At 38.3% G+C, this 16,284-nt stretch overlaps 1 protein-coding gene and 2 pseudogenes across 1 annotated transcript; 1 reads left to right on the plus strand and 2 right to left on the minus strand.

The window, feature by feature from the left end:
* Window positions 1-3,146: 3,146 nt before the first annotated feature.
* On the minus strand, window positions 3,147-4,094 carry LOC140508695 (olfactory receptor 52H1-like). The gene has a single exon (XM_072616582.1). The coding sequence runs from the start codon at window positions 4,092-4,094 to the stop codon at window positions 3,147-3,149; it is 948 nt and encodes a 315-aa protein (XP_072472683.1).
* Window positions 4,095-13,653: 9,559 nt separating this feature from the next.
* LOC140507557 (UTP--glucose-1-phosphate uridylyltransferase pseudogene) lies at window positions 13,654-14,862 on the plus strand (annotated as a pseudogene).
* Window positions 14,863-15,170: 308 nt separating this feature from the next.
* Window positions 15,171-16,082, minus strand: LOC140507558 (olfactory receptor 52B6-like; annotated as a pseudogene).
* Window positions 16,083-16,284: the final 202 nt, after the last annotated feature.

Here is a 16,284-nt window from a genome sequence, read left to right on the forward strand (position 1 = left end):
GGAAAAACGCAGAGAAAATACGTTGGATGCACAGTGGAGAACAGGGATGGACAAATAACTAGGAGACATGGTTATAAGAGAGAAGAAGATAGACTCATAACCATAAAGAAAGACATGTCCATTTATCTCTCCCTATGGAGTTCCTTTTGGAGTGGAGTATTCAGAGCCAGCAAGGCTTCTGGGTCCCCTATGCCCAGAACCAGCCTTAAAGATTAAATCAAATTATTTTAAACCTCAAACTACCTAGGGAGTCTGGGGACACCTGTTCATAGACTTTCTTATGTAGTCCAAGACAACCACAAGTTTCTTAGACGTCACATTTTTGTTACATACTCTGAGTCAAACTGTTTGCTTGTATTCTTCTTGCAGTCCATTAAAACCCTTCCCACTTAATTACAAAATTATCCAACCAATTTCCTGTGACTTTGAACTTGTGAAATTGATTCTTTTGAAGTCAATAGTAAAAATGCACATTTATTCTAATTACAAATAATTATGTAAAATTCAGCACAAAGGAGCCATTTGTTCAGACATTTTGAATCTTAAAACACTCAATATTTTTTGTAATGTGCCTAACTTTATATCAGTGTCAAACTTGATGAACATGTCGTTTGTTGTTCCAAGTTACTGATAAAAAATATTGAAGAAAGGCAGGGTCAGGCACAGATCCATAGGGATTCCCTTTCAAGTTACAATTGAACCAATTCCTACTTTTTGCATTTGAGCATTTAGATTAGAACTCAGAAAGATCTCCTTTCTAATATACTGATTTTATTCAAATTTAAAAGAATAATGTCCTCAATTGATAAATAGTCAAAGAATATGAACAGGCAAGTATCAGAGGAAGAACTTCAAGCTATCAACAGCCATATTTTAAAAAGTGCTTTAAAGCACTAATAATTAGTGAGATACTGATATGAAAAAAGTTTAAGATTTCACCTCATAATCCTCAGATTAGCAAACTTGACAAAAAAATAGAATGACAAATGCTGGGTGGACAGTGGGAGAACAGTTACTTTAATGCACTAATGGTGAAGCTGTAAGCCACAGTTCCAGAATGCTCATGGTGAAATAGACTACCCTTCTACTGATTGACAATGGACACAGAATTTATAGATTGAAAAAGATTTCATTTGGACAAGGTCAATATAAGAATCTGTTTTGCTTGGCTGGGAGTTAGTTTTTTGTTTGTTTTGCTTTTGCTTCCTTAGTATGAACATAGACAAAGAAAAGGGTAGAAATTTGTTAGAAAAAAAGAAACAAATTAATAGATAAAAAGCTCCTTTTTGCTCTCTTTAGCTTCTCTTCCTAGTTCAAACTGTTCTGAATTTTACTATACTTTATACTATTTTTTTCAGAACTGAATATGGTTTTCTACTCTTTTTGTATTATCTGTCCTCATATAGTCTGTAGGTAGTCTTTCTATCATACGAGTTTGCTGCTGACTTACCTGTGCATCCACATCAGTGGTTTTTTTAAGCTGATTTTTTTTTCCTTCTCAGAGTTGGGTAGAGGGTATAGCAGGAATTTGTGACTTTCAAGTATCAGCTCAAATTCTGTATTCTGTGATTTGTCCTTAATGGTAATGCTTTCCCTCTTGATCATCTCCAATTTATACTTTTTCACAGGCATTTTCATGTAATCCTTCTTGCTCTTACCATTTACTGAGAGAAACTTGAGAGGAAGGAGTGTCTTTTGCCTCTCTTTGAATCCCTAGAATTTACCACATCATCCAGTACATAGTAGGCATCTAATTGATACTTGATGACTATCAATACAAAATGAAAATACTTTGCTCTCATTCCCTGGTGAATTGGGGGGCCAGGTTCATAATCACTACCTTTTAGAATTCTTTAGGACTTGTTTTCCAAATGTCCCTCTTATTATTTCTGCACAGACACAGTGGTTAATTTTTTTAGCTTGACTGAGAGGTAATATGATTAATACAGATAGGGAATAATAATAATTGCTGCTATATGTATGCATATGTGTATATACGTACATATATGTATATACATATATATGTACATATATATTACTTTAGGGTTTCCAAAGCTCTTTAAATATGTTAACTCATGAGATCCTCACAATAATTCCATGAGATGGGTGCCATTATCCTTACTTGAAAGATGAAGAAACTGAAGCAGAGGGGCTGTTAACTAATTTGCCCAATCTCATACAACTAGTGTTTGAATTAGAATTTGAACTCATGTTCTCCTAAATTCAAATCCGATTTTCTATTCACTGCACCACCTAGTTGCACTAGAGGCAGACTTGTAGCCAGATGACCCAAGTTTGGACCAGATACTTCGGAGATGTGTAAACCTGTCAGTACATGTAACTTCCCTTGCCTTGAGTACCCACATCTGTAAGAGTCGGTTGGAATCTAAGAATGCTAGGTCTCTTCCTCTTCTAAACCATGATCCAGTTATGATCCAAAAATGCCATAGCCCATGAAGGGAAATGAAATTTTCTTACATAAATGGAAATACCAAATTCTTATTTAGTTGTTAAGTTACTGCTTTATTTGTGGACCTGAATCTCAATGTTCTGGCATTTGCAGTAACAGAATTGGCAGGGGACTGCAAGGCAGAGAATCTTGAAAGTATGGATGAACAAACCTCCAACCAGAAAGTGTTTATATTCCTTTCCAGCAGCTGGGCTCTTAAATTCTAAGCTTAAGACCAATCGAGTACAGGCACACATTACTTTCAAATAAACTGGCTTAAGATATATAACCTTAGGCCTGTGCTAGCTTTCGTTTTCTTATTCTATCTCCTGATTGATCCCCAAATTGCCATAGATGTGGTAGGGAAAAGAGAGAGGGTATCCTAATTATTTCTTTTGATTTTGGCAAACCACAAATTCACAATACACTCTGCCCCAGTACAAATAGCATCTCTCTCTTGGCCACAGTCAGTCTTGACTTTCTCCTTGAGAATAAATCATCTTTTCTAATTTTCTTGTTATTGTTTTATTATCTTTATTCTGCTTATTCCTTTTACTGAGGTTAGTGTCTTGAATTTTGCGGAGATAAGAAGCAACTTGTGTTTCTACCTTCTGCTTTGTTTGGACAATATCAAAATTGAATTTCCTTTTATGGATTCCCAACACCTATTTCCAGTTCCCATTCCAATAGCCAGATGTCACTGTGTGCCCTTTTGACAAAATAACATGAGAATCTTCTCACGAATTTGCTTGGTCTTCACTCCATAAACAATGGGGTTGAGAGTTGGAGGAATGACAACATAAAAGTTGGCAAATAGGATGAGGACATGACGGGGAACTTTGTGTCCAAAGCGATGAACAAGAATGGAGAAGAAAGCTGGAGTATAGAACATGAGAATGACACAGATGTGAGACCCACAGGTTCCAAGAGCCTTCTGGCGAGCACCATGAGAAGGAAGGCGGAAGACAACACTCAGTATGAGGGTATAAGAGACAACAATAAGCACAATGTCAGATACTACAGTTGTAATGGGAACAGCAATACCATACCAGATGTTGATGGAGATGTCAGCACAGGAGAGCCGGGCCACACCTATGTGTTCACAATATGTATGGGGGATGACAAGTGTTCGGCAAAAGGGCAGTCGCTTTAGCAAGAAAACAACTGGAAAGATCACACAGAAACTCCTGACAATAATTCCCAACATAATCTTGATGATGACTTGGTGAGTCAGGATTGTGGCATATTTCAGTGGGGAGCATATAGCCACATAGCGGTCATATGCCATGGCCATTAAGGTGGCAGAATCCATGGCACAGCTGAAATGGAGGAAGAACATCTGGGTGAGGCAGCCTGAGAAGGTGATTTTCTTGTCACCAAACCAAAGGTTACTGAGCAATTTGGGCACCGTGGTGGATGACAGAATCAGGTCTGTTTGGGCCAGCATGGAGAGGAAAAGGAACATGGGCTCATGGAGGCTGTGCTCTGTGACAATGAGGTACAGCAGGAGAGAGTTACCTGCAATGGCCACAAGGTAGATAGCACAGAAAGGAATTGCGATCCAGATGTGGAACTTCTCAAGGCCTGGGATCCCCACTAGGGTAAAGTAGCTGGGGTTGTAGCTGCTTAGGTTGAATGTGGCCATCTCCTGATGACTCCTGAAGAGGTGATTCTTGGGCCCTGAAGGAAGACAAAAGCCAGAATTAACTGCCAGAAGTGATAATGGCACTGTAGGATATGTCAATGTCAAATTTCTATGTTCTTGGAGGACTCTTTCACAGTGCACAGAATTCTGCGAGGTGTGGTACACTGAAGAACTAACAGCTCAGTGTTAACCTGGGCACTTTGTAGGAGGAGTAGAACAGACAGAGGACATTTTGTTTACCAGTAGTAGAAGAGGGTCCTAAATATAATAGGCAGAATCATTCCTATATAAATACAGATATATATGTGTACATACATACTTGTGTTTACATATATATATGCATTCACTTATATGTACACACACATATAAGGATATTCAAAGAGATATATATGCATATAGGTGCATATGTGTATATGATATATTTTAAGAGCTATTCATAGATGATATACAACTAAATTGGTATATTATATGCATGTGTGTATACAAGTAAAATGCTTATAGAATGTGACATTTACGTAAGTGTATATACACACACACATATATATACATATATATGTGTGTATGTATTGTGAATGTGTGTATGTATAATGTAGTTTTCATATACTTTATAGCTGAAAAACTGCTTTCCTTATATCAACTTTGTTTTATAGGTAACACACAATATTATAATTCCAGTTCATAGATGAGGACCTTGGATTCAGAGTGACTAAATATCTCACCCATATAGACCAAATTAAGAAATTGAAAGCCCATGTCTTGTGGCTGGCCAGTACTCTTTGCATGAAATGGCAGACAATCAGACATGTACATCCTTAACTATTTTGCCTAGGGTGAATGATCTGATTCATCTCTAAAAAATGATCACTTAATGTCCACTTACAGTTACAGGATCCTTAACTTCAAGCTAAAAGGGGCCTTAGAAGTCATGTAATTAAACAACCTCAACTTACAGATGAGAAAACTGGTTCCCAGAGAGGTTGATTTGTTAAAGGTCTCTCAGGTTTTGTCAGAACATTTTGTTGCCAAGCTTGCCCTTCTTCCTAGTATAGTGTGAGTGGAGCACCATTATTTCTAAATGGAAGCCCATTTTCCATTTGAAAACTCTTAAAGAGTTTCTCTTATGTTTCCTCCTTGTAACTTTATCCCATTGGTGGGAATTCATATCTGCGGGGTTAGGTTTCATAAACTTCATCACCATTTTACTTGCCAGTTTTGTGGAGCTTTGCAGACAGTGACCAGATCACCCTAAATGTTATTTTATCTGAACTATATATCTTTCATTCCTTGAAGCAGTTTTCATCTAATCTGGTCTCTGTTTCCCACACCATCCAAATTATCATCATATGGGGATATTCTAAAAATATGACAAGCTGAATGGAAGCCAAAAACTAAATCGGAGTATAGATATGTGATCACCTCTCTTGCTCCAGACAGTCTTGTATCTATTTATGTTGCCTAAGAAAACATTTGGCTTTTTAATTGGTAAGCCACATCATTGAATCATCTTGAGTTTATGCCTATGAAAGGGTTTATTCATCTGTGTTTGTTAATTTGTTCTTAACTGGTTATCTGGGCATAAAGCACCCCAACCACCTACCACCCATTCTGAACATTTGAAGTTAATTTTTCTGAAGCCCACTTCAAAACTTTACATTGTTACCTATAAAATTTTGCCAGTGAGTTCAGTCTTAAATAAAAAGTTGGGCAAGGCTGTGAACCTTAGGTAATATATTATATATAGAATAGGTAAAGATATCAAGTGGCCTCTACTGACTTAGAAAACCACATATCAATGTTCTGTAATTTTTTTTTGATAAATATTTGTTACTTGCACAGTTGAGAGTGTTATAGGCCACATCGATCATTTTTCTGATTAGAAAAGTGAGGGCCAGGGATACCAAGTGGCTCCTCTAGGTTATACAAATACTTCATGTGTGTTGGTTTGGGATTTATTTCTTTTCAAAAACCATCCTAAGAAAGACCTGGAAAAGGGATCCAGGAGAGATCATTTAAAAATTATTGGACTGGGGGAGGAGCCAAGATGGTGGAGTAGAAAGATACACATACGCTAGCTCCCAACCCACAGCCCATAAAATACCTGCAAAGAAGAACTCCAAACAAATTCTGGAGCAGCAGAAGACACAGAACAACAGAGTGGAGGAGATTTCTCTTCCAGAGAGACCTGAAAAACTGACACGAAAGGTCTGTCACACACCAGACGTGCAGCAGAGCCCAGCGTTGCCTTGGTCGCAGGGCGCCAAGAGGAGCAGATCCGAGCAGGCTTCAGGGATGGGATCTCCAGCAGCCACACAGGTCCCTCCATCCACAGGCTACAAAGGTCAGTGAGAAGGTCTTTTCAGCTTGCTGAGAGGGCAGCAGGATGTCTCCATAACTCAGGCCCCCTCGGGAGGCAGAAACAGAGGCATCAGTGGACAGGGGCTCCAAAAGCAGGCAGGAGCTCAGATCCATTGTTGAAGGTCTCCTTGTAACCCCCCTGAGGGAACTGAGCCCTGTCAGGCCACGCTGCCCCAACCTGAGCACCTGAACTTAATCTCACACTGAAGAGAAGCCCTGCCCCCACTGAAAGCCCTGAGGCTGGGAAGCAGCATTTGAATTTCAGCCCCCAAGCACTAGCTGGGCAGAACTGGAGGCAAGGTAGGTGTGTAGAGGAAACTCAGAAATCAAGTAACTGGCTGGGAAAATGCCCAGAAAAGGGAAAAAAAATATGACCATAGAAGGTTACTTTCTTGGAGAACAGATATCTCCTCCCATTCTTTCATATGAGGAAGAACAATACTTACCATCAGGGAAAGATGTAGAAGTCAAGGCTTCTGTATCCCAAACATCCAAAATTAATATTCAGTGGGCTCAGGCCATGGAAGAGCTCAAAAAGGATTTTGAAAATCAAGTTAGAGAGGTGGAGGAAAAACTGGGAAGAGAAATGAGAGAGATGTAAGAAAAGCATGGAAAGCAGGTCAACAACTTCCTAAAGGAGACCCCAAAAAATGGTGAAGAAAATAACACCTTGAAAAATAGGCTAACTCAATTGGCAAAAGAGGTTCAAAAAGCTAATGAGGAGAAGAATGCTTTCAAAAGCAGAATTAGCCAAATGGAAAAGGAGTTTCAAAAGCTCACTGAAGAAAATAGTTCTTTCAAAATTAGAATGACTTTATGAGAAACCACGAAATCACAAAACAAAACTAAAGAATGAATAAATGGAAGCTAATGTGAAATATCTCATTGGAAAAACAACTGACCAGGGAAATATATCCAGGAGAGACAATTTAAAAATTATGGCACTACCTGAAAACCAAAGTCAAAAAAAGAGTTTAGACATCATCTTTCATGAAATTATCAAGGAAAACTGTTCTCATATTCTAGAACCAGAGGCCAATATAAGTATTCAAGGAATCCACCGATCACCACCTGAAAGAGATCCAAAAAGAGAAACTCCTAGGAACATTGTGGCCAAATTCCAGAGTTCCCAGGTCAAGGAGAAAATATTGCACACAGCTAGAAAGAAACAATTCAAGTATTGTGGAAATACAATCAGGAGAACACAAGATCTATCAGCTTCTACATTATGGGATCGAAGGGAGTGGAATAGGATATTCCAGAAGTCAAAGGAACTAGGACTGAAACTGAGAATCACTTGCCCAGCAAAACTAAGTATAATACTTCAGGGTAAAAATTGGTCTTTCAATGAAATAGAGGACTTTCAAGCATTCTTGATGAAAAGACCAGAGTTGAAAAGAAAATTGGACTTTCAAACACAAGAGTGAAGAGAAGCATGAAAAGGTAAATAGCAAAGAGAAGTCATAAGGGACTTACTAAAGTTGAACTGTTTACATTCCTACATGGAAATACAATATTTGTAACTCTTGAAACTTTTCAGTATCTCGATAGTTGGTGGGATTACACACACATACACATGCACACACACACACACATAGACAGAGAGCACAGAGTGAATTGAATAGGATGGGATCATATCTTAAAAATATGAAATTAGGCGGTGAGAGAGAAATATATTGGGAGGAAAAAGGGAGAAATGGAATGGGGCAAATTATCTCTCATAGAAGAGGCAAGCAAAAGACTTTTTAGTGGAGGGGAAAAGAGGAGAGGTGAGAGAAAAACATGAAGTTTGCTCTCATCAAATTTGACTAAATGAAGGAATAAAATGCACACTCATTTTGGTATGAAAACCTATCTTACAATACAGGAAAGTGGAGGAGAAGGGGATAAGCAGGGTGGGGGAGATGATGGAAGGAAGAGCAATGGGAGGAGGGAGCAATCTGAAGTCACCACTCTTGGGGAGGGACAAGATCAAAAGAAAGAATAGAAGCAATGGGGCCAGGATAGAATGGAGGGAAATAAAGTTAGTCTTACACAACAGGACTATTATAGAAGTCATTTGCAAAACTACACAGATATGGTCTATATTGAGTTGCTTGCTTTCCAAAGGGAATGGGTGGGGAGGGAGGGATGAAGAGAAGTTGGAACTCAAAATTTTAGGAAAACTGTCGAGTACTGTTCTTGCTACTAGGAAATAAGAAGTACAGGTAATGGGGTATAGAAAGTTATCTGGCACTACAAGACAAAACAAAAGATGATGACAAGGGAAGGGAGGGATGACAGAAGAGAGGGCAGACTGGTGATAAGGGTAACTAGAATGCTTGGTGTGTTGGGGTGAGGGTGGGGACAAATGGTGAGAAAACTTGGAACGTAAAATTTTGGGAAAATGAATGTTAAAAGTTAAATAAATAAATCTAATAAATAAATAAATAAATTGCTTGAGAGAAAAAAAAATCATTGGACTACCTGTAATCCATGATTAAAAAAACGCCTAGAAAGGTTATACAGAATGATTGTAGTGAATTGAGGATTACAGTTAATTTCTGTTTATGTGGATCAGGTGAAGTTCTTTTCTTTGGCAAGGAATACTTATCTTGAGTGGCCAGAGAAGAAGGAAGAAGGACTTCAAAGTTGATTTCATTTATTTATTCAGAGATTGTCTTTCTTGAAACTTCAAACTGACTTCTTCATAACAGGGCTCTAACCCCCTACAACCTGGAGCTAATTTTCGATCTTATCTCACACTCCAAGATAGCCATATGAGGGGCCTCTTCTGCCTGCCTGTGATATACTCTAGGTGAGGTGGACTACTTACTCTCTTTTCTCATATATTGAAAGGATCATAAATCTGGAGGTGGTAGGGACCTCAGAGACCTTTTAGTCCAACTCTCCTCACTTAACAGATGGAGAAAGTGAGCCCCTAGGCATTAACTGCTTTGTCCAAGGTTGCTTAGGTAATAGACATTGGAAATGAGATTTGAACCAGGTCTTCTGACTCCAGATCTCACTGTTTAACAATGCCATTCTAATAACTCTGTAACTTTGATTTTGGTTTAACTCTGAGTGGAAAATTCTCTGTCCCTGCCCCTTTTTATCTGTTAAATTGAGACTCATCTTTTAATGTTCAACCTAAATGATATATTTTGCAGCAATCTGTCTCTTCTCCTGCGGTAATATGAGGCTAAAGCAAGATAATGGATATAAAACAATTGTAAAACTTAAAGTGCTCTATGACTGGGAGTTATTGTGATTGTAATTACAGGCATTATTAGCCTTCATTTTCTTAAACTTCTAGTATCTACTACTACTGCTGAGCTGAAACAATGTTACATAGAGCCATCCAAGGTTGTGCAGCAAATGTTACTAACTCTAAGGAAAAATATGCCTACACTCACACTTTTCAGTTTAATCTGCATTACCAACATTTTTTTAAGTATAATCAGTGAATGAATATATTTAACTCTACTTTGTGCTGACTCTTGAAGTGTCAATATTCATACTGAAAATTCTAGAGTTCACTCTTGAAAGGTGGTGAGACCTGACTCCAGCAACACTTCTGTCCTGATTTTCCCTCTCTGTTTGAAATATTAGTGAGACTTAATTAAAAGCATAAGTACACATTCAACTCCCTCAAAAGTATCTTTGAAGTTTTTGATGATTTAAATGTTTGAATGAAAGGCATAAGTGAATGCTTCTCTGGATAGAAAGTTAATGATCCCTTAAGTCAAGTGCTCAACCTAGTTTAATTTAAATTTTTTCTAAGTATGAGGGAGAGAGTATAGTGAAAATTCTAAATTCACAGATGACCTTAATGATTTCCAGGCAACTTATTGGGATAATTTTCAGAGACTTTGACATCCCTACACAGTATAGCCAAAAGAAATTAGCGAATTGTCCCTGTAGATAGTACAACTGATGAAATTTTTAGTGGTCTAGGAAGAAAATTGGGAGAAAACAATGTTTTTGAAGTCTGAGAAACACATATTCCATTCAAAAGATTTTGAGCCTCATTGTTTTTCTCTCTGGGAGCTCATATCTTCCACTTACTCCTGAAGTGTGCAGTAAGAAAATGGAAGGGACTTAATAAAATCCTCAAATGTGCATGTGTAAAAAATGATAAAACAAGGGATTTTGATGCCATTTCCTAGATTCAGGTCCCATTCTAGTACTTTCCTCAGGATTGAGTCTCTCTTATATAGAAAGAGAAACATGCACAAACACACACATGTGCATATGTCTATTTATGTGTGTATATGTGTATGCACACATATACACACATGGCATTCTCCTTCTCTTATCTGTTTCATTCCCAATTAGAAGAAGCCCCTAGTCATCGAAGGTTGTCTTGTGTACTCCCTTGCCTCCAGGTGGGCTTGCTTCATATACAAATCTTTAAAGTCAAGGTAGCTTAATGGCATTTCTGGACATATAGAAAAATACCCCACCCTAACCCAGCTCCACCACCACCATCACTATGCCCACAATCTATGTTTTGCTCATCAAGCTCTGATTTTAATTATCCTACCTTTAGGCATGAAACGTTTGTCTTTGCCATGCAACTCAGCTGAAGGGTGAATGAATGACTTTGTAAGAAGGAGGACAGGTCATTTTATTGTTCTTGGAATCCCAGGAGAGAAAGCTCCAAGCCTACAAATCCCTGAGTACTTAATTCTGTGCTATCATCTACATATCATAATATCATTAACCCTTTGCCTATCTGAGAGCAGATATTGTATTCTGTGCAGAAAATGGTTCTACAGACTATGGAGGACAAGATTCCTAGTTTTCTGTGGCACTCTGCCTTCCTTGACTGGACCATGAGAGCAGTCTCAGACTATGAATCTGTGGTTCCTTGGATTAGGAGCATCATCACAGGTCAAGAACATTAGTGACTTCTCTCCTTCCACAGTACGTGTTGATATATCATTAATTTGGCATTCACCACTCTCCAGGGTCTCTGTCCAGCTTTCCAGGCATATTTCACACTTTCTCAAATCACACACTCCATATTTCAATTAAAGTGCAACTTTTATATGCTAATCATTGTCTGATCTTCATGTGCCTTCTTTCACCTTTATGCATTTGCATGGGCTGTTTTCCATGCCTGGAATAGACACAATCTGATTTTATCAGGTTGGTTCTTTACGGTAGGGCCTTTTGAATTCCTACCTTTTCTTCAGTTTCTGGGTCTGATGACATTTTCCCAATAGAGCTTCCTCTGATGCCTCCAGCTAGAGGAAAAGCTAGCTCTCTTAATTTCCTAGACCATTCTATTTTGTATTTTTCCCCTTCTAACTTTCATTATTAGAGGCAGTATTTCATATTGGATAGGGAATCAGCCTTGAAAACAAAGACCTGAATTCAAGTTCTACTCTCTGAAACTTACTAGTCAGAAGACCCTAAACAAGTGTTTTAACCTCTTGGTGATCTATTCTTCTGATAGTGTCAAACTCAAAGAGAAAAGAACTACTGAATCATACATATGGGCTGCATATTGATTTAGACAACTAGGTATTTTATTTTTATTTATTTTGTTAACCATTTCCCAATTACATTTTAATCTGATGCAATTACTTGTTGGAATGTTGCCTGTTGCAGTCCTAGTGGGTGGGGACTTTTTGACATTTGAGCTCTAGACAACTCTGTAAGACTATAATTTGTAGGCAAAACATTGTTCTGGTATTGGTGGAGGGAGTTTGTTTCCTTACTTGGGAGTTCCCCATACCAGTGAAAGCAGAGGTACAATCCATCACTCTAATTTCTACTATAGTTATTTGTAGAGATGTTTTATCCTTATACTAGATTATAATCTGCTTGAGGTCAGGCAGCTTCATATGGCCTATATTTGGCATGTTATCTTGAACATGGCAAATGTCTGTTGAATGACAAGTGATTATTTCCATTTTTGTGTGTACCTGCATTTACATGGCCACACATGTTTAATAAGTGTGGTGTTATTTAGAGGAGGAGGTAGAATGACTCAGGACCTTTGTGAAGGTCCAAGGAAAGCAGGATTGTGAAACAAATTCTCCAGTGAACACTTGTTGTCTTAGTACAAATATCATAGAATGGGATTCTTTCCTGAAAGACAGAACACTTAATATAGAGACATTATTCTTGTACTGCTTTCCTCATCTAACTTCTTCATTTTGCCAACACACCATTCCAAAACCCAGGGTTTCCTCCAGAGAAATTCCCTTATTCATCATCTCATCATGTCAACATCTACCCGCTCCTTCAGTGGTGAACACATTGTATGGTGATTTAATCATTTGCAATTTCAGAAAGAATAGAGGTTAGACAACAGATTTATATAGTACATGCTTTTCTAAGAGAATCCTTGAAAACGTATCCTTCCTAAATTGCCTAACTTAAAGGAGCCACAATCTAGGTTATGTAGTGACCCAGCCAATTTGGGAAATACAGTGGGATGAATAGGGACTTGCCTTTGTAATCAAAGTAAAGGTCACCAATTCTCCTCCCTAATGGTAACCCATGATTACAGATCACTGCTCTGACCTCTGCACAACTGTGCTGAACCAATTTTTGAGGGTTTTCAAATTCCATTTATCATCTTGTGCTCAATAATTAGGTACGATGAGGTGATTAGGTAAAAATGGACATGTAGATGGGTTTAGGGATAAAATTCAGGATGGCAATATAGGTAGGAGTAGGGATCAACATGGGTTTTGGAATGGATTGGAGTTGGAAAGATGATGTGACTCGTAGCATGGATTGCTGTGGTGATGGAACTTGGATAGAAGTTGGCAAAGTGTTGGTAGAAGAGTGAATGTGGGGAAAGGGATAAAGTTAAGGACTGTGGAGGGAACATGATATAATTGGAATGGGGAAAAGGATATGAAGGTGGCTTAATATGGAACGGATGCTAAGATAGAGTTGAGTGCTGAGTGGAAATAAAACAAAAGATTAGGATAGGATTGAAATTGGGGAAAATGTGGAATTTCTTACTTTGTGAAGGAGATATTCATAGGACTAGATGCTGGAACAGAATTGAGAAAACACTAGGGACACAACAGGCTTGAACTTGGGCACAGAGAGAGGGCTTTGATGGAGAAGACAATTTGTCTGAATTAGAAGTCAAGATCATTGGTGTCAAACTCAAGCAGAAATGGATCATGGACTCCACATACTCGTTTATAAAACCACTAATTACCTTTCAGTGAGAACCAAGAGGGCTGACAGGATGAACTTGCTCTCTGCAGATACTGAGAACCTTGGCAATCTTAGAAAAGCAATATCTCAAGGTGGAATTTCACAGTTAGAAGAAGTCTTGTGACAAAAGTTGGAATTATCAGTGAAGAAGAAACTAGAGAAAATACTTCTAATTGCAACACAAAATGAATCTTAGTATACTAAAAAAAGTCCTTGAAGAATTTCAGAAGGAATTCAGAAGATTGTAACAAATTTGTTACAAGAAAAGGGATCTTCTACACACTAGGCAAAAATCCAGAGGGATACAAAGGATTCAATTCAGTCTTAGGAGAAGATAAAGCCAGAGGCTTACTTGATGATATATCTTCTATCCTGCATAAGTAGATGTTGGTAAAATTGAAAGGTGGTTTGAGAACTAGCAGGAGTTATAAACTCCCCAAAAGGCTTACTGGTATGCAAAATTTAAACTTGTTTTTGTATCTAGCGGTTCAGCAAGTTGAATCCTTGGACAATACTGATGTTCCTCTTGTTTTGATCAACTCTTTTAAAACTGACGAAGGTTCAATATAAACTTCAGAAATAAAGTTATTGCCATGTGAAAATGACCACTTTTAATAAAAGCATGGAGCAAAAGACATTATCTCACTTGGGAAAATACAGAAGCTTGGTATCCTCCAGGTTTTTCTTAAATTTATCGTACTTTCTGCAATCCTTAGTTGTTTGATACATTTAGAGGAGAGGGATAGGAGTACATTTTCATGACTGACATAGATATTTTGAGTGTCCCAGTGAATCTCTATTTTCTTGACCATATCATGAATCTACCCAACGGAAAATGTTGCCAATTTGTCATGAAAGTCACAAACAAGAAAAGAACGGATGTAAAGGGTGGTACCCTTACACAATATGAAGGCAAACTCAGAGCAGTTGAAATTGCTGAAGTGCCAAACGGCCACATTAATAAATTTAATTCTGCATCAAAATTCAAAATATTTAACAAAAACAACCTGTGGATCTCTCTAGCAGCAGTGAAGAGTTTGCAGGGAAAAATGCCATTGATATGGAGATCATTGTTACTTCAAAGACCTTGGATATAGGTCCTATAGGTACTTAGTTGGACACTGTGGTTGGAGCTGCTATTAGTAGTTTTGAGAATTCTCTTGGCATTGATGTTCCCTGAAGTTGTTTTCTGTCTGTTAGAACTACATTCAACCTTCTCCTTGTGATGTCAAATATATAGCCTTAACAATGAACAATAATCAAGTGTTTCCTTCTGTGCTCTTGGTTACTTAAGGAAGCTCTTTTATGAAAGAACTATTTTTAAAATAAATATCATGCTGATTCTCACAGTGAAAATTGTATATCACAAAAAACCCCAAAGAAAATCACAAATTAACATTATCTATGTTGTATTTTTCTGCATTTTGTTGTACATCTCATAACTGCATTTAATCTAGGCTAGGTCTTATTAGCAGCAACTTATCTCCACAAGACACAAAGCTGACACCTCTGATAAAGAGACTCTCAGTTTCTTGGCCTCCATCTTGTTCATTTCCCCAACTGTGCAGACATCTGGACAGCTCTTTCCCAAATTTGTCTGGTTCTTACACCATAAATGACAGGGTTGAGCATAGGTGGGATAACAGCATAGGGATTGGCTACGAGGATATGGACACAACGGGGAATGCTTTTCCTACCAAAGTGGTAGGCAAAAACAGATAATGGAACAGGAATATAGAAGAGTAGTATGACACAAATATGAGATTCATATGTTCCCAGTGCTTTGCACTAAGCTTCATGTGAGGGAGGATGGAAGACAGTGTGTAGGATGAGTACATAGGGGATGGTGATAAGAATCTGTAGAAAGCAAAGCAGTTGATAAATCATACCAGACATTGACAGAGATATCTGCACAGGATAGCCAGGCAATGCCCATGTGCTCACAGAATGTATGTCAAATTATATTGGTCCAGCAATAAGGTAACCTAACGCAAAAGCTGCGTGTAAGTGTGACCCCAGCTATCTTTCTGATGAGGATGGGTGTTAGGATAGTGTTATAGTGTAAAGGTAAGTGGATGGCCACATAGTGGTCAAATGTCATGGCCAGCAGAATGGCTGAGTCACCCACAGACAGAAAGTTAATACAGAACATCTGAGTGAGACATGCTTCAAAGGAGATGACTTGGTCCCCAATCAGAAGAAGACTGTCAGAGCCTTTGGCATGGCTGAGGTAAAGAGCAGAACATCAATACTGGCCAGTATGCATAGGAACAGGTATATGGGTTCATGAAGTTTCTTCTGGGAGATGATTACAATGATCAGGATGTTATTTCCTGCCAAGGCGGTCACATACATGATGGTGAAGGGGATAGAAGTCCAAATGTGCAGGTGCTCCAGACCTGGGATTCCAGTGAGAAAGTAGTCAGCAAGGTGGGTGTCAGTGATATTCAGAGGAAGCATTGTTACTTTACAGCTTTGGAGGTGAAGTTCTTATTATTTTATAGATGTTTTGTCTGCATGGGAGAAGGAAGCTAGGAAATTATTTCAGGGTTTTGGTGAAAGCTATGGAATCTACAAACAATGCCAAATTCTGGTTATAACTGCAAACACTTAGAGCCTGTATGAATAGAATCTTTGACTATAAACCAAGGACCAGTCTTTA

This window comes from Notamacropus eugenii, chromosome 5 (assembly GCF_028372415.1).
Source record: "Notamacropus eugenii isolate mMacEug1 chromosome 5, mMacEug1.pri_v2, whole genome shotgun sequence".
NCBI classification, from domain to species: domain Eukaryota; kingdom Metazoa; phylum Chordata; class Mammalia; order Diprotodontia; family Macropodidae; genus Notamacropus; species Notamacropus eugenii.

Excerpts from the sequence above, each read along its gene's own strand:
- LOC140508695 (XM_072616582.1), bottom strand. The coding sequence starts at position 4,094 with ATGGCCACATTCAACCTAAGCAGCTACAACCCCAGCTACTTTACCCTA.